The sequence below is a fragment of the Embiotoca jacksoni genome, unplaced genomic scaffold (assembly GCF_022577435.1).
Source record: "Embiotoca jacksoni isolate LCO1_2020_lvr unplaced genomic scaffold, fEmbJac1.0.p SCAF_48, whole genome shotgun sequence".
In the NCBI taxonomy this organism is placed as follows: Eukaryota; Metazoa; Chordata; class Actinopteri; family Embiotocidae; genus Embiotoca; species Embiotoca jacksoni.
Genome location: NW_027185401.1, coordinates 493446 through 512716, shown reverse-complemented (window position 1 = coordinate 512716; position 19271 = coordinate 493446). Strand labels below are relative to the sequence as shown.

General features: G+C 42.7%; 1 protein-coding gene across 2 annotated transcripts in view; it reads left to right on the top strand.

Annotated features, from left to right (window-relative positions):
* LOC138210686 (solute carrier organic anion transporter family member 5A1-like) overlaps positions 1 to 19271 on the top strand; it is a 28603-nt gene that overhangs the window by 3199 nt on the left and 6133 nt on the right. For both annotated transcript variants that reach the window (XM_069169975.1, XM_069169976.1), the window contains 7 exons: positions 9818 to 9950; positions 10767 to 10984; positions 11505 to 11669; positions 16205 to 16403; positions 17777 to 17936; positions 18190 to 18434; positions 18689 to 18753. In XM_069169975.1, the coding sequence (XP_069026076.1) occupies positions 9818 to 9950; positions 10767 to 10984; positions 11505 to 11669; positions 16205 to 16403; positions 17777 to 17936; positions 18190 to 18434; positions 18689 to 18753 (1185 nt within the window). The remainder of the gene's footprint in view (positions 1 to 9817; positions 9951 to 10766; positions 10985 to 11504; positions 11670 to 16204; positions 16404 to 17776; positions 17937 to 18189; positions 18435 to 18688; positions 18754 to 19271) is intronic.

Sequence of the window (19271 nt, the reverse complement as noted above, 5' to 3'; positions counted from 1 at the left end):
TTCAGTCTATGGGGTCCAATACGTTCCAGTTCATCCCAAAGGTCCACCAAACTGGGGGAAAAAACATTCCTTTTATTTGCCCTGAACTGTAGTCCCAACGTTTGAAGATCACTTATTCTGTAAAACGTAAACCCCCCCCCCCCCCAAAGACACACTAAGGTCTGTGAGTCGGCACTTCCACCATCAGTGGAGTCTTATTTCCCATCGGAGTAGGATTTTAGTTGAGTTCCTTTTGGTCCCCCCCCACCCCTCCACCGGCCACCATAGCAACCACGTCAGAAACTTGCTCCAGAAAGTTCTGCAGCTAAATCAACTGCATGACCTTCAACGCTCACCCCCCCACCCCCCCTACCCTCTTTTCCCTTTTCACATACTTCCCCAGAAGTTCTCACCCCAGTAGCCTCAAACAAGATCAAGCCTAATTAAACCAGCAAATGAGAGTTGAGTTATGAAAGGGGGGGGGGGGGGGGTTATGTGCATTCCTGTTGTTGGAGGGGAGGTGGGGGGTGAAGTGAAAGCCTGGCCGTGGCTTGGCTCCGGTCTGAGCTCTTTGTTCTTCATAAAACAAGCAGAGAAGCAAAAAGGGGAAAGGCTTTGATCAGTGGACCGGCCGGGTGGTGGTACACGGTCACCTGGAGAGCCAAGCTGGTCTGTGATTGGACGGTTTCCAACGTTGGAGTGACTACATAGTGAAGCCTGGTGGTTATAATATCAAGGGCAAAAAAAAAATAATTTTGAATATCTCGAAACAAAGCAGAAAAAAAAAACCCACAATGGTGCCAAAAATGGTTTAAATGACTTCCTTAGTAGTTTCCTATGAAAACCATTCATTTCATATTGTCTGACAATTAAAGGTGCACTTCAGCGCTCTTAAAAAAAACACTTCATTTGTCATGGTTAGCGTGATTTGGCTCGCTAAAGAAACACGGTGATGTCATCTTGACATGGGATGGAGTGTGTAATACACTGCTGAATTATGCAAAAGTGCACCAACGTTTTTAGAGAACATCTCACAGATTTACATTGTTTTTTTATTTGTTTTAGTTTTTATTTTTTTTTTTTCAAATTTATGAAAGTACAAAAACTACATCAACAAAATACTCCTTTAATTCTTCCCTTAATTAAAAAATTAGAAGTTTAAGAACATTTTGGGGAGTAAAATATGAAACCTTGAATATTTAGAAACTTATGTATTTCATAATTTTCTTGTATATCGTCCATTTACTGCTGAGTAACCTATTCAATTTGATTATGGTAATTGGACATCTATAACTATTGATATTTGCCCTTTTTTCTAAGTGAACATTAAGAAGTGCACATCGACTGTCTTCTTGCTAGTTCTGACATAACCGCTCAATCATTTGGTCGACAGATAATCTATACATGTTTATTGTTCACTTTTTTTGTAAATCCATGTACATCTACTACTTTTTTTTTTTTTTTTTAAGACGTCACCTTGAATTCACGGAAATTGTGAAATATGGAGACCCGTGGAGGAAATTTTAATAATAATATGAATTTTTTTTTTTTTTTTTTTTTTTTAAGAATTATTGAAGTAATTCCCAGTTTATTTTTTATTTTTATTTTATTTTTTATCAGTTGTAGCAGCCACTTGGACAAGAAACCAAGAAGTGTTTGTCTAACAGGACCCACTTGACCCATAAACGCTGGTATTCAGTGGCTTTCGTGGCTGCTGAATGAAAGCGTTTGTTTTGAGTTTTACGGTTTTGAGCAACCCGGAGACACCGTCCGGCTGCAGAAACACGCCGGCGTGGTCGGTTGGGTTAACGACAGCTGACATCTTTCCCCACTTACTGGAACGAGGTTCACGGTCCCTTGAAAACAATAATCCTGAAAAAGACAAATTCTCCTGCTTTTGGTCCATCTATTACTTTTACAGTATTTGTGGACAGCTCTCATTTGAAGAAAGTATATCTGGCCTCTCTAGAAAAGACCAAAGACTTACCACACTTTTATTTTTTTCATTTTGTGTTTATGCCCTTACTTGTATATAAAATGGTCTTTTTCATCCACGCGCTCAAATCTCAGACATCTGAAACACCAGAATTTTCTTTGAAAACAATCAAAATGTGTTAAAAGAAATGAAAAATGTGAGTAGAAGAAAAACATCAGATCCGTGTGAAGTGACGTAAAATGTACATCAGTGTTTATTTTTTTGTACGTTTAAAGTCACAGTGAACTACAAGTACGCGGATGGTGTGCTCATAACGGTCCAAATATTTAGTGTGAAACAATGGACGCTTTCCACGACAGAAGCCCTCAGTGTGTATTGTGTGCGTTAAACAGAGGGCACCAAAAACACTTTAATTTCTGGGTGAAATATTTAAAGCCGGCAGGAATGTCGGCAGATTTTGCAGGCAGATGCTGCGGTTATTTCAGTTAACTGCAGACCGATTTTTGAAATGCTTCAGTGTCCAAAATTTCCATACCTCATTTAAATTTCTTTTCACAAAAAAGTTTGTGAAAATTTCAACTATATTTTGATTAAATTTGGCTTCGTTGCAGGATTTATGAAATTGTGTTTCGGCAGTTGACTAAACGGCTCAAAAAGAAGCAGAAAAAGCACAGATATTTCTTTTTAAAGATTTTTTTCTGTTTGTAATTTAGTTAAAATGGCCTGCAGGTGTCTTAAAATGGCTCGTGAAGTAATTCCAAGCCTTCATTTGCAGATTTTTGCTGGCGTGTTCGTTTCGCCCACAAATTGATTGAAAGGATTACAAAAGAATCCCTCCCCCACACAAAAATCAATCTATGCCATTTGTCTGCTAATCCAAAGTGTCTTCCTGGTTTTCTCTCGGATGTTAATGGAGATAAAAAGGCCGGTGGGCTCTCACAGCTCGACTTCAGCCACCAGTGGCGAGACTACACCTGAGACTCCAGTTTAAAAAGGACAAAACAGGATGTTTGACTCTCAACAATCGACCTTATGTTTTTTTGGTTTTTTTTTCACAGACGAGATAAAGACACGGGAGGTCCTAAATGTAAGCAAGCAGCAAACTCTTACCGTCTGCTGTAGAACAACCGTGGTGGCCTGGTTTCCTTTAGCCTACATATGAGATCGTGCCTAAAGGCGTGACAGACGTCCATTAGAATAATTCAACACAATATTGCTTTTGTAACCCCGATAAGAGACACTCTGTTTGGCTGCCATGCGAGGCACTTGAAATTTTTACGTGCCAGCTCAGAGATGCAACGTGCTCCTCGCTGGGGTTTAACAGGGCCGCCGTGTTTGGCGTGCTTCGTCATGTTACGGCGTCGTGCGAATGACCTCATACGACCTGTGGACCGTGTCATTTAAAAAAAAAAAAAAAAAAAAAAAAAAAAATTTTAGGATGACTAATACATCTTCTTTACAACTAGAAGCTGGCAGTACATGTTGCTATTGTACTATTAATGTTGGCGTTCAGGATTAAAATGTCGTACGAGTATTGCAGCAGTGTAACAAAATTGCGATTTCCCAGCATGCCTTCTTCCTTCGTAACAATACAGCAATCGATTTCATTTAGGAGCAAGTAGCAACAAATCTTTTCTTTTAAAAAACAACATTTCAATCTAAGACAGATGAATAAAACAGGCCGTGACTGGAAACCATAGTTAAATACACCTATTTTGATCAAGCTAAATTACACCGCAGATTAAATCCATAAAGATATAAAGGCGTTAAGAAAAGATATACAAGTAGCACCAGGTAATATAAAAAGACAAATATATATATATTTTTTTCAAACAATTAAATGTAATGAAATAGATGATAAAAACAAGCCAAATAGAATAAAACAGAATAAACGGTAGAATATAAGATTACCTGAAGTTTTTATTTAACCCGTTAATGATGATAAGGTGTCGGCAGCAGATCAGAAACCATACAGTGTTTTACAAACCAAAGGATTTTAAAATCATTTCTTGGAGACTGCCACTTCATGATTTAGCTTAGTTCATTTCGGCTACTTTCTGTTTGGACGGGAGTTTTTATTGTTTTTATCAAGCGCCAGTAGCGAGCGTCGACCCGTCAAAATGATTTTCAGCCGGTACGGAAGCTGCAGCGGCGATTCAGAGGTCTGAAACCACGCCGCCATCGAATATGGGAGACGTAAATCGTACAGGGAACCGCTTTGTGCTGCAGCTCTTGATTATCTTCTTCAGAAAATCTTTTAAAGGCTTAGACATATTTATGAATAATGAGTCCCAAAATTTTTTGAAAAATGCTGATTTTTCATGCACTTAAGTTACTCCAAAATTCAAAGATTTTCAATGTATTACAGGGACTAGCAGAATATTGAGCTTTATTGAGCAGTTAATCTAATATCAAAGCTGTGGTCAGTCCATTCTTTTGTCTGAACAAGGTGTTTGAACATTTGTGATAATCTGTCAGCAGGTTTGACATCATTCAGTTCAAGCTGCATTTTGACTTAATACCACAAACAATCTGTAAACGGACGACGATAAATCCTCATTGGGTCATAAATTGAGGACACTGAGGCTTCCGGTGAACCTTTTTTTTTTTCCCCTATTGTCTGACGAAGAGGTTCCCATCTCGCACTCTCCCTTGACGAGCTTCGTGGCACTTAAAACATGCCGTGAGGTTTCTGGGTATCGTGTTTCCAAGGTTAATCAGGGAAACCGTCTGCGTTCACGGGTATTGATCAAGGCACGGTCAGCAGTGGGTGGAAGCCTCTTTTATCAGCTGGTGTGAGTAGAGGTGCGGAATAATGCCTTGGGAAGCTAAATGGTTTGAAGCAAAGCACTTAGACATACTGGCTGAATTAGTGGTCCAACACCTACCGGGACTCACTAATAGCATCACGGGACATACGATCTTAGACCCTTTGCAAGGTGGCACGACGCGCAACCAAGTGTGGTGACCATATTTGGCCGAGCTGGGGGCGGTGAGAGCGGGGGATCTGATTGGATACTACGTCCCGCCCACCGATAGCCGTGACCTGACTGCACCACGGGCCTGTCAATCAAACAGACACGCCCCCAAAAACAGGTCTTCTTGAATCTTCTTTTCTAATGAATGAGGGATTATTTTCAGATGGACCTCCAGAAAACTAATAAGAAGGAGTGACTTTAGCTAACAACACCGAGATAGCTGATGGACACATTTTATTCACTTTGGATTTGATGAGAGAAGTTGAATGGGAGTCCATGGAGCCGGAGGCTTTTTGGAGCCGACCTCTAGTGGCACTCGGTGATATTGCAGTTTAAGGCACTTCTGCATCGGAACTAGTTTTCAGAGCCAGAAGCTACGAACACTTTTATACACAGTCTGTTGTCTTTAAGAGTTTCAGTAAATGTATATCGCCATGTACTTAAAAGCCTTATCAAGGCTTTAGAGTAAACAGCTGCCTCGACCGCGAATCTTCTCCCGTGCTCCGATCACGATCGCATTATCTCGGCGAAATAACCAAAGTGCATAAAATGGGAGCTTTCTACCTGTTAATGTCTGTGCTATAACATCGCTGCCGCTCAGTGCGTGTTGGGAAAGACTTGAATAGATCAGGGAAAAAATGAAATATACTCGGTCGACCACTTTGGTGCGTTATTGGTGTCAAGCAAATACCGTCAGGTCGGGTAGGGTTTCCTGTTGTTGTGTTCCAGTGGAATTAATGTGGCTCGCACTAATACCACCCAGCTGTTCACTCATCTCGTTACTTTTTTTTTTTTTTTTTTTTTAATGCAGGGGCAGTTTGAGACAGACCGTGAAGGATTAACCACAAAAACCACAAACCAATTGGTGTGAGTGTGTTCTGTCTGGAGTCACGTTTTTTTGTAGGAACTTTTTTGGTTAAAATTTGACCTTTAACTGTTTTTTAAGGAACATTTATCAGCATTTCCGAGGTCCTTCTCTGTCACCCAGAGATCTTACCTTTCCTGTAATGGGTGATCTAAATTTAAAAATCATTACGGTGAAATTTATTGATGCACTCCTCTACAAAAATTAAACTCCAGGTGCTCTACTAAAGCTTAAAAGGAACGAGTTTCACGTCAACACAAACAACACAAACAGTAATTTCAAAATTACATTTTATTACCTGTCGCTCAGCCTTTTCTTTTTCTCCTCTGATTTACGGCCACCATCCGTCTCGTTTATGGCCCTGGTTTTAAGTGTGTGTCGCGCCTCCCGTCATCAGCGTCCAGACTACAGATGCAAAACATTCTGTAACACCTGAGAGCTGCCGTTGCCGCCGGTAACGACATGACTCACGTCTTCAGTTCAGGACGTGTCTCAAACCAGATCGGACCGCTCGGGCTCTGAATCTACCGGTTGTGTAACAGGCAACATATCGAAGGCACGCCGTGTAACGGCAGAGTGTTATATTTATGTCCGTTCCACCAATTTTAGCTTGAATGAATTGACAGGCGCAATCGAAACCTTTCTGACATGCTAGTTTTTTTCCGTAGGAGTCGGCACACAGGCTTTTATTCATCCGTCCCGATCTCAGGAACAGCGATATATCTCAATAATCAAGTGACGAACGCGAAGCACACCTCGCTCTGTTGTTGCTGTAGTCACTATATCACGATGTAACCGGCCACATCGCTCGTTAAAGACATTAAAAATCACCATGTTTAGTTTAAACATGTAAAAAAACATGTAGAAATAATAATGGCTCCATTTGTTTGTTTTTTGGTGTCTGTATGGTTGATGACGAGGTTCGTTTGTCACTCTTTCAGCAAATAGACACACGTTCTAATTTCTACTATTGTGTTGTTTATGCAAGTTTCCAGGAAAGACGCCTAACGTTAGGCGGCTTGGGTGGGGGTTGGTTGGAGGGAGGGGGGGGGGGGGCAGTGGATCCAGTGGCTTCACTGGAGGAACTCTCAGCTGAAACTCAGAGCGGTGATAGACGGGAACGATGAGGCTGGAAATCGTTTTTTTGCTCCGATACCTAAAGAAGGTTTTTCCGCCTCCATCAGCACAAAACGCTGCTGCATCGACAGCAGCCGGCTCGAGGTCCCCACGCTCCATCGTTCTGCTTCATTGAAATGAGAATATAAAAGCTTCTCTGGGCTGCTGGGATGCGGACATGTGTGGATCACGTGTTTAGCTTCTTTGACATAGTTTAATTTCCGTTTTAAAACCACGTTGGCACCGTCGCTGGTCCGGAGAGTTTCCACCGGCTGCAAACTTCATTGTCCATCCACACAGATGTGTTTTCAGCTTTCCAGCAATTAAACACCATTAATGTATCAGAGTTACTGTTGCTTGATTAATGATATAAACTCCGTTTATCTCGCTGTATTTTCTGGCTCCTGGTTTCCCTGTGCTGCACGTCCGCTCGCCCGATGACCGGTCATCCTTTATCCCTGTTGCTGATGCTCCCGCATCACGTTGCATAACGCAGCCGCCTGCCAGATGAGGGTTTTCCCCTCTTCTCCGGGCTATATAAGGGATTATCCACGATGCCACCGGGTCTCCTTGGAAAGCCTAAGCCCTCAATCCAATCCCTGCGTTTTATCATCCGGGACTCTGGCCATCCCAGTCGGATGATGTAATCGTCGAGCGGAGAGACGGGATGGAGGGTTTTTGAAAATGTGAAGATGCTCTGCAGATGAGTAACTGCAGTGCTTTAGGCTGCTGGCGTTTCTGGAACGTCTGGATTTGATGAAGGGAGTCTGAAAATGAGGGATGTGTGCTGAATTTCATATTTTTTTCCTCAGCATGAGGGATATCATGCGGTCAAACATATTGATCAGGGCAGTATAAAATTCACCAAAACATTTTAAAGATCACCCGTGGTAAATGAAACGAGGAGGCGCAGCAAAGTTAAATGTAAAATATAAGTGAACTAAATACTCAAATGGAAAGCTAAAGAAAAAATAATAACAGAAAACAATCAGAAACTTTAGATTTTGCTGATAATAATCGACTTTTAGGGGTGGTATTCAAAGTATCTGAAAGGCACACTTGAGTAACAGTACAGATATTTCACGAGAAAATGACCTTGATAAAAGTTAAAGTCACCTTGTAGTAAAAGTCTTAAAGTATCTGGGGCCTTATTCATAAAGATTCCTGGTGATAAGAGTTAAATTCTTAGAATGACGCCCCCAAAATCATTGCTTTTTGAAGTTTATTTTATAATTAATGAGGGATTATTTTCAAATGGGCTGCCGGAAAACTAATAAGAAGGAGCAAGTTTAGGCAGCAAAACCGAGCCAACTCGTGGAGAAATTTTATTGAATGAGAATTTGATGAGAGAAGTTGAATGGGAGTCAATGGAGCCGGACGCTTTTTTTGACGCCGACCTCAAGTGGCACTCGGTGGTATTGCAGCTTAAAGGCACTTCCGCATCGGCCTCATTTTTCAGAGCCAGAAGGTACAAGCACTTTTTATATATAGCCAATGGTTGCGCCGAGCAGCGGGGTCAACCACACCTCCTAAAATACGAGTTTCTGGACCGTCTTTATTAAGAGTTTTTCTTAAATCACTGCATCCCTTCCCTCAACGTGACATTAGTAACACCTGTCTGATGAGAACTCATCTCGGTCAACTTTCTGTCTCAAAACTACTCAATTATTCAAACTCTGTGACATTCGGTTAACTTTTAAGGCTTTATGTAACGCGTCGAAACAGAACTAACCAAGCACTAAGAGCGGTGCACAAAAGGCCATGTGTGTGAGTCATGTGTGCAGATCATATGACCAAGCGATAAGGGGGTCGGGGGGGGGCTTAGAATAAGATTTCTCCAATTAGATGGAATTAACATCTTTAATTCCTTGGCAAGAGTTGAAAGCAAACACACACACATACACAAAAAAAATAATATCCCGTGGCGTGACTTAAGAACTCAAAGCTGGACCAGGCACTGGGCTGAACTACCGTTATCTAACTGGCATGGAGTCCTGGGAACTCACTGGGAGCTCTTAAGGGTTCAGAGGAAAAAAAGAAAGTCCCTCATACGGTCCACAGTGGTGGAATGTAACTAAGTACAATTACATTTACTGATTTCATCCCTGGATGTGACCAAAGCAAAACGCCTCTCCGGCAGCTACGAAGTTGGTATTTTAAGTCTGTGACGGGTAAACATGATATAAATGAATATAATATTATAGTTTAAACATCCTTTTTATTAATCATATTTCTAGCACCAAACCAATGTTTCTCTTTGTGTCTGCTTTTCGTTTGTATCCTTACTCTTTTTTGGGGCTCTTTTGAACTTATTAAAAACAAAAAAAAAGTTTTGAGTGAATTTCTATCAAATAAAATAAAAAAAGGTCCCTCATAATGTAGAAATCCGACAAACTGGCAGTTTTGAAAACATGAACTTACTTCACAGCAGCAAACAGCTGACAGACTCGGTTTTTAACTAGCAGGTGAAAGACTCGTTGAATATTTGTATTTTTGCTCGGGCGTTGGTGGAGACCAAACCAAAGCAAAAAACAAGAGTGAATATTGGGAGCTACAGTCATTGAGGATGACTACAGTGGGATTATAAGAATGCTCTGTGTCTGTAATTTGATCCCCTTGGGGGCCAAAAAATTATCATTAGGGCTCGAGCACCGAATGGTGTGAAAAATTATGTATTTTAGTGGGCGTGGCCAAATGGCTGGCCAGCGCCCCCCTGAACAGATGCCCTGGGGGCTACATTTTCCTACATGCAGGAAATTTGGTGGACATGTGGATCATACCTACATCAAAAAAAAAGTCTCTTGGCACGATGACCTTAACTCAACACGAAGTCTGCCATTTTGAATTTAGTCGCCATTTTTGTTGTACTTTGACGAACTCCTCCGAGAGTTTTTTTCGAACCGACTTGTTGCAGCTTTTAAAATTTGACTTTCCTCTTCTCAGCCATCATGTATGTGATGGGAGCGCTGGGCCCGGCGGCTGGTTACCTGCTGGGAGGAGTCCTCATTGGCTTTTACGTGGACCCCAAGACCGTCGTCAACATCGACCAGAGCGATCCCCGCTTCATCGGCAACTGGTGAGTCCTCTCCGCCTGCTGTTTGATTAAAGGAAATGTAAAATGTATGTGTGCGTGTCAAAGTCAGAAAGTATCGAGAAACACATCTTACCCAAAACGCTGCACCACCCGAAGACGACCATTTGCTCTCTAGGTCCCGTTCTTTGCACATGTCTTGCATCCATCTGAAGATCTGTCGGCGTGTGAGATGCGGTTAGTCATCTGTTTCCAGCTCTCGGTGATGCCGTCCACTTAACTGACAGCACAACCGGTGACTCATTTAGCAAACAGCCACGGGCTTCCTACGTGTATTATAGGTGATGATAGCAGGAAGGAGATGGATTAGTGTACCTGTTTGTTTGTTTGTTTGTTTGTTTATTTAAGGCCCAGAGATAAAATGGCACCAAGTCCAGACTGACTCGCAGCTTTTTGATCGCCTTCCCGTTTTTGTGAACGTTGTGTTTGAACCAAGCGGCAACCGGCAGTGACGTCGCCCGTTGGTTTTGTGAACGGCCGTTATGAAGCCTCACGTTCGGAATTTGGGCCGGCGCCATCTTGTTAGTTCGGAGCGGTTTTGGAGCAGGAAGTGACCATATTTGGGCGAGATGGTTAGCGGTGGCTCTAACTGATCTGATTGGAAACGAGGCGATACTACGTCCCCGCTCACCGATAGCCGTAACATGACTGCACCACCGTCCTGTCAATCAAACCTCTAGTGGCAGCCGGTGGTATTGCATCTTAAGACACTTCCACATCGGCTTCATTTTTCCGAGCCGGAAGCTACGTCCACTTTTTGCATACAGCCTACCATTTAAACCCTCCCTCGCTCGTCCCCAGGTGGAGCGGCTTCCTGCTGTGCGCTGTGGCCATGCTGCTGGTCATCTTCCCCATGTTCACCTTCCCCAAGAAGCTGCCGCCCCGACACAAGAAGAAAAAGAGGAGGAAAAAGGTGAGCATGGACGACCTGTCGAGCGATGACGACGTCCTCAAGGAGAAGAGCAACAACAAGAGCCAGACGGTCACCTCGTCCATGGGCTTCGGCAAGGACATCAAAGGTACCGCATCGCGTTAGCGTTCAACCCAGCTGCCCACGCAATCTGTTCAGAAAGACAGATGTGATGTCAAGGTTCAGATTTAGGTTGTAGAAAAACCCATTGAAAACTGTTTTCCAGAGAGGTGCTGCCATTTTTTAGTCTGGTAATGATTTATCGTGAGAATCTGGAGTTAGAACTGCAATGATTGGATTGTTTTTTTGTACCAAACAAGACATTTGAAAATGTCACTTGGATATAATCTGATAAAAATATGATGCGCTTTTTTCACCGTTTCAAAACGGAAAGAAATCAGTGAAGGAAACAATCATTTTATTAATTGGTAATAAAACTAGTTTTTAGTTTCATCCCAGATTTAAAAAAAAAAAAAAAAAAAATGTTCGAGGACCGTACCTGTAAACCTCGTTTTTTTTTTTTTTTTTTTTTTTTCGTTTTCTTTTTAAATCAGAAGAGGTTTTTTTCCACGGACAGGAAAACAAACAAACAAAAAAAGACAAAACCTTTCCCGCCTTTTCTCTTTCAGACCTCCCCAAGGCGGCCGTGAGGATCCTCAGCAACGTGACCTTCCTGTTCGTCAGCCTGTCCTACACGGCGGAGAGCGCCATCGTCACCGCTTTCATCACCTTCATCCCCAAGTTCATCGAGTCTCAGTTCGGGATCCCGGCCTCCAACGCTAGCATCTACACAGGTGAGCTGAATTTACACGTTGCAGCAAAGCAGCAAAGACTGAACTCTTGGAAAACTCTGAAATTTCAGAGGAATTTTAAGCATCTCAAGGACAAAAATTTCTGTCTTTTTTTCCGCCGCCGGTTTTGTCTGAAGCGCAGATCGGGAGAGGCCGTGTTCCCCGGTGCCGCGAGCCAACGCACATTAATAATAAAAGAAACTGCTGGTCTTCAAATAAAAGGGGCACCTGGGACACTGAGCCGGAGCATTGAGTGCATTACGCACAGAAAACACGCTGATACGAGCTCAGTAATGGTCTCCGCACACTCACGATCAACCGATGACGGGATTATTTTCAGATGCACCGCGAGCAAAAGCGAGACAACTCATGAAGAAATTTGATTGACTGAAGTTGAATGGGAGTCTATGGAGTCGGAGGCTTTTTGGAGCCGACCTCTAGTGGCACCCGGTGGTATTGCATCTTAAGGCACTTCCACATCCGCCTCATTTTCATAATTACTGATAGGAAAGAGCGACTTTAGCGAACAACACCGAAATAACTGGTGGAGAAATTTCATAGATTTTTATGACACGAGTTGAATCGGATGCCATCGTTTGTTTTTGTTGTGCAAAGATGATATTTACGGAGTCGCAGAGCCTTCAGCGTGACTTTTTAAAAGGTCATTTCTTTGTTTGTGTAGCTGTAGGCTCGCTGCTGAACGTCTTCCAGAACATCCAACCTGAGAGAAGTGCAGCATATCTTCAGAAGCATATCTTAAACCCACAGCGGCACTTGAGACATCTCGCTGCTGTGGCTGATAAGTCAAGTAGCTGAGAGGAATGTGACGCTCTGCTCACAACTGATGACCTTTTTTCTTTTTTAGTGACTGATGGTTATTTTGGTTTACTGTAGCTGTGTTACCACATTTGGAAGTTTACGCGTTGCCTCGACGCTTCTCTCATGATTTAACGGACCTGCTTTAAAATACAGAGCTGCTTTTTTCATTTTCTTGTTTCACGTTGGTTCGACTGCTTTTTTTAAATGCGGGAAAACAGCCGCAACCAAAATAATCGCTCGACAGCGAGGAAAATAAACCCAGTGACAGACAGACAGAAAGGACAAGAAAACACTAAAAAAAAAACATCCTTGTTCAAAAGGAAAAAAGCAACTGAACTGGATTGTTTTTATGTTCAGCATCAGATTCATGAACTCCCTTTCTGTTGTTCTGATGTGCCGAGTTCTGCCCGCCCGCTGAGAACCGCATGCACCTCGCAGGGCCGCGCGCAGCTACGAGAAAAACTACCAGACGTTGGAAGGATTTGGCAAAGTAGGACGTCTGTTGTTTAAAAAACGATGATATATCTCTTATCTGTCAGGTTCATCAGTGATTGGAGACAAAATGGACCAAAAACATTAAGTACATCCCCGCGAGGTGAAGGTCATTCTTGGCGGGTCGGCAGAACTCGGCATAACACCGGTACTGTATCAGGAACCATCCGATTTCTTTGAGTCTTCTTCTGTATTGGGTAAATCGGTTCACAAAACATTTGTATTTTCAAAAATTCGTGAGAGAGAATTGATCTCAATATAAATTTTATCCAGAATTGTACATTTTCACGAGGAATGAAATAGCTTCCATATGAAAAAATTTCGTCCTACAAAATGCACGACAAGACGATGTCATCCCGTTTTAAACGAAGTCAAGCAAACACGTTAATAAAAAAATAAAAAAAAATAAAAAATGGACTTAAATGCTACTGGCTGCATTGAAAATGCAATTTTTCAAAAGTTAATTTTCAAAATAAAACACCGACCTTTTGAAAAATAGATTCTGATTCTGTCATTAGTCACACATACAGCTACCGTGACTCATCTGAACTTTCCACACTGAAAGTTTTTAAACACTCAACGAACCGGTAGCATCTTCCCAGTTCTTCATATATATATATATAGCTTTCTAAAGCCTTTTAGTCACACTTGCATTTTTCTCCATGAAATGACACCTTGGAGGACTTTTGTTAATCAGAAATGTTTTCATGTTGAGTTTCATCTCCGCTGTAGGAGGAGGAGTGGGCGATTAAAACTGCCACTCAGACATATTTTAAATTTTTCAATTCAATATAACGAGATGAAAGGTCTTAATTATACGACGAGTAGCTCCGACCCAGAGATCTGATTGGTCAACTGTACATTTGGAGCGTGCTCAAATCAGCATAACAACACACTCTTCTCATCACTAGAAAATATCACTCCGCCTTCTCAATGGGAATATATAATTTGAATTGTATTTCATATAATATGCAATATAATTTTATTTTCGCTTGTTAGAGGTTGATTAAATGTGACCCATTTGGCGAAATCGGGTCTCTTTTGGTACATTTTTGGGCGCTCCGAGCACCTGTACCGTAACACCACAGATAGTCACGCATTTAAAATCCCAGCAGCGGCTAGCTGGACAGGTTTGGTGCTAAAATTAAAAAAAAATAGTTCATTGATATCTTTTTTTTCTGCGGGTATCTTACAAACAACCAGTCTGAGCTCGTTGAGCGGTTTAGTGTTTCTACGTACTGCATTTATTTAGTTTGAGAAACGATCTCTAAAAAGCAAATAAAACTAACTAGATCTCGTCTCCGTTGCTAGGGTCGTTGCTAAGGGGTCGGCCTACTTCCTGGAGTAGTAAACATCGCATTCGTTACATTAGAGTCTGCTGACACGCCCGATTTGTTTTCCAGTTCTTAGCCAGACGCCCGACGTGTGTTGCCACGGAAACGGTGATCGCACTTATGAGCACATTTCGATTAGACGTTTCGTTTCGTTGGTAACTTGCTGTAATAATCGCAATATTTACCCTCCAGTCTAATATTGCTTAATTTGGCATCGGGCTCTTGTGATTTTCATCTGCTCTGACCAGACTCAGTCAGTCATTTCCTGGAAAGACAGATTATGTTGATGTCCATTTATTCTCAATGATATTGGCATCATGTGATTACGTGAGCACCGAGCTGGAACCACGACAGAAGACCTGTTTCCCAGTGTGATCTATATCTCCTCTTTTCAGAAATACAGTGTCACTGACACTGAACCAAATTTTAAAGCCTTTTTTTTTTACGACGGGTGTTTTATATCGTTTAATATATATTTAGTCCCGATTTTTAAAAACAATGTTTTTATTGTAAATGTCAAGGGTCTAAGATGTGCGCCCTGTGAAAACCTCGAACCAGGAAGGCAGAAAGCTGCACAGGACGAGACACGACGTTATCTTAACACCTACTGAAGAGGCGCTGTATCTGCCGGGGGGTTAAGAGGCTCCGCTCCCTTCGAGGCCTCCCACACTCAAAATGTTTTTGCTGTCATGGTAATGCGAGGCCGAACCCGGAGGCGGCTGTTGTTGCGATTCCGGCATTTTTTTCTTTAGGAATTGTTGTTGTCATTGTAAAAAAAAATTAAAATAGAGAGGACTGCCAAGACACAGTTATCCAATTCACCGCCTGATTCAGTTTTGTAACAGCAGAGCTTGAAAGTGAGTTATGACTTTGGAGGAGTAGCAGACAACTTCGCTTCGTCTTCCAGAAGATAAGAAAAACATCTGTATTTTTATTTCCCCTGCAGCTGAAGCATTATTAAAGGTCCAGCTAACTCAATTTGTCAAATCGGTGTCTAAGCTATGATTAGTTTTGGTTTGTTTCACCTGAGATGTCTGGTTTTACGTATGAGGTGCAATCGTAAAAGTTTCGAGACTGTTTTTGTTCCTGTTCCTTTAAAAAAAATTGTCCGCAAAATTTTAATGTTTCTGCATTTGCCTCCTCCGGCTTCATTGTTGTGCTTCGCTTCGTTCACTCGCGACAAAAACTCTGAACCTTTTTGAACGTTCAGTGCCGTCGCCTACCGGTTTGTGTTTGTGTTTGTGTTTTGGCCGTCACCATCTTGTGAGCAGGAAGTGGCCATATTTGGATGACCAATTAGTGGAAACCCGGTTGGGTCATAGGCCCGTCAATCAAACAGACGACGGACCACCAAAAAAACAATAAAAAGGAGCGACTTTAGCTAAAAACACTGAAATAACTGGTGGAAAAAAAATGTATTGACTTTTTATTTCATGAGGGAAGTTGAATGGGAGTCTATGGAGGCTTTTTTGGAGCCGACCTCTAGTGGCACTCGGTGGTATTGCAGCTTAAGGACACTTTCCACATAATTTTTCAGAGCCGGAAGCTACGAACACTTTTTATATACCGTCGATGTTTACGCCGAGCAGCGGGGTCAACCACACCTCCTAAAGTACGAGTTTCTGGCCTGTCGTTGTTACAAGTTTCCTAAATCACTTCAAAGCTAAAACTTCATCCACTTTTATATGCAGTCTACGTAAGAGACGAAAGCGTGCGCCCACTTCCTGTAATTTATTCCAACAGTTCGAAGCATCCCAAAAACAGTGTTTCCTGTTCCTGCTTCGCTATTGATAAAGACTGAGACCGTTTTCCTTAAAAAAACCACATGGGGGTTTGCTGAAGCGGGTTTTGTCGGGGTTCCCCAACACGTCTAACCGTCTCTCCTCCCTCCAGGCGTGATCATCGTGCCCAGCGCCGGCGTGGGCATCGTCCTGGGCGGCTACATCATCAAGAAGCTGAAGCTGGGAGCTCGCGAGTCGGCCAAGCTGGCGATGATCTGCAGCGGCGTGTCGCTGCTCTGCTTCTCCACGCTGTTCATCGTGGGCTGCGAGAGCATCAACCTCGGAGGGATCAACATCCCCTACACCACCGGGTCAGTGTCACCTCCCACCAGCGATGGGGGGCGGGGGGGGCAAACAAAGCACAAACACACAGTAAATGATAAACAGGTAGATGTAGAAGCGCCACCTCGGGACATTTGTCTTTTGTCCGTCTGGTTCGTCGGAGTTTGTCTTTGACAAAAGCCCCCCCCCCCCCGTGTTGAATCATTTCTCGGGCCATGACGAGTTTTTTTCTTTCTTTTTTTTTATCACCCCATCTGCGGTCCGATGTCAGCGAAGGAAGCTGAGTGTTCAGATCGGACGCGGGATAACAGATAAACGAGGCAGTAACAAAAAAAACAAAAAAAAAACGGAGGCGTTTTTCCTTTTTGGACACGGCGTCCCTGAGAGTGATTACATGGCAACGATGGAAAATGTCCAAGGACAGCTTGGACGGGAGGATCTTTTGGCTGACTCCGCTCCCCTTTATTTCTCCTGTCTTTTTTTCTTTTTTCTTTTTTATCTCCCTCCATCAGTCTGTCTCTCCCCTCCCTCCCTCCCCCTCCCTCCTCTCCCTCACCTCCTTCCCCTCCCCTCTTCATCTTTAGATCTGTCCTTTTTCTCATTTCTCATCCTTCTGTCCTCTTTGTCTCGTTATCTCTTTCCCTCCTCCTCTTGTTCTGCCTCCAGTCGAGTCCTCTTAACGTTCTCCTTTATATCCTTTTCTTTCCCTCTCCATCTTGTTTCCACCTCCTCCGTCTCTCTTCATCAGCTGTCCTTCCCGTCTTCCTCCATGGCTTCTCCTCTTTTTTCCTCCTTTTATGGTCCATCCTTTATTTCCTCCTCACATTTTCCTGCTAACTTTCCTGTTTTCTTGTTTTATCCTTTTAACATCACTGAATCGATACGAAATGTGACGTTCGTGGTCTCCAGATTTTTGGTGATCATCCAACAGCCAATCACAATGTCCTCTTTTTTGTTTGTTTTCTATTTGTTTATATATATCTATGTATATATACATATCTATATATCCTGACGTCCGACACGATGGGCTGCAGTGTGATACTTTTGCTCCCTTTAATATACGTCCACTTTTTCCTCGGACAGTTTCAGATTCTTAATATAATTGTCTGACGATATAATGGAGAGGATCTCTTACCTGAAACTGAAGTCTCAACTCTCCGTCTACACAATAACTTCAGCTAATAACATCAGCAGCACTCAGGCGGCTGCAGCTCTCTCTCAGATCTTTCTGCGGGAAGAAGTGCTTTCGGTTTAGGATTTCTTCTCGACTCGACGGTGTGCACGGCGAGCACGTGTTGCACGACCTCGGTGTCCTGCCATGAAAACATAAAGGTCTAGTAAAAAAAACAACCCGCTTTAACGCTTTAATGTGACTGGTGTGCCTCTCTGTGTTCTCTGGCAGACCGACGCTCACTATGACCCAGAGGAATCTGACCGGAGGCTGTAACGTGAACTGCGGCTGTAAAATCCACGAGTACGCTCCGGTCTGCGGCTCCGACGGCATCACGTACTTTAACCCCTGCCTGGCCGGCTGCAACAGCGTGTCCAACGACAGCACCGGGGTAAGAGACGGGGCTGGGGGGGGGGGGGGGCACATAAATGCAGCATGTCGGTGCCAAAAGTCTTAAAAAGTAAAAAAAAAATAACCAAACTTAGAAAAAAAACCAATCAAAATGCTAAAAATGTAAGTTTGAATCTCGACAGATGATTATACTGGTACACTGTAAAAAACAATTAAAACTTAATTCAACAAAAATGTAACATGTAGAAGCTCAACACTAACCCCCCCCCCCCCCCCCTCCTCCATCCTTTCAGGTTCGTAACTACTCCGACTGCGCCTGCGTCCAGAGCCGGCAGGTCATCACGCCGTCGTCCGGCGGTCAAGGCGGCAACCAGCTGCAGCTCGTCATCGTCAAGACCTACCTGAACGAGAACGGCTACGCCGTGTCGGGGAAGTGCAACCGCACCTGCAGCACCCTCATCCCCTTCCTCATCTTCCTCTTCATCGTCACGCTCATCACCGCCTGCGCCCAGCCCTCCGCCATCATCGTCACCCTCAGGTGCGACGACGAGCCGGTTCCAATCCAGATACGATCGATTCCATCGGTTGCGTATCAGGAAGTCTTTACAAAGCTTCGTTGGCTTCGTTAGCCGGTTGTGAGCGTTGTAAGACGTTTTGTTAACTCGAGGAACGTGTAATTATTTTGAGGATAATTCCCGTTCGTCTGGCCGAGTCTTCGTAGCTAAAACCCACCAGAGAGTTGCTTCCTTCGGCTCTCATCATCTTCCTCGGTGGGTTTTTGTGTGTTTGCAGGTCTGTAGCAGAGCAGGAGAGGCCGTTTGCTTTGGGAATGCAGTTTGTTCTCCTCAGGACTCTCGGTGAGTAAAAAAAAAACCCAAAAAAACCAAAACAACCACATCATTATTTTGACCTAAAAAGGATATTAAATATTCGTATTTGACATCTGAACTCAAATAATGATTTTTTTTTATTTTTTTATACAAAACTACTTTATTTCAAACTGTTGAAAACTCAGAAGAGTTTATTTATTTCTCGACTGGATCCAACTGATTTTTAAGATTTCTACACGGACATATAATTTCACTCATATTACGTTTTTATCGCCTCAAATTTCCGGGTTTTCTTTTCTTTTTAATTTCTTTTTTCGATCTTCTCGATTTTGGTCCCTCTTCACTGTTTTCACCATCTTTTGGCTCTTTATTAACTTTCCTTATGATAATTAATTAACAATTAAAACAATAACAACAAGTGAATTCACAAGTGATCGTATAAAACGACTATTAAAAACAAATATAATAATGTAATAATATAACAATAATAAATGCTACAAAATATAAAGTTTAAACCTCTCAAAGGTTATAAAATGACCGGCGAA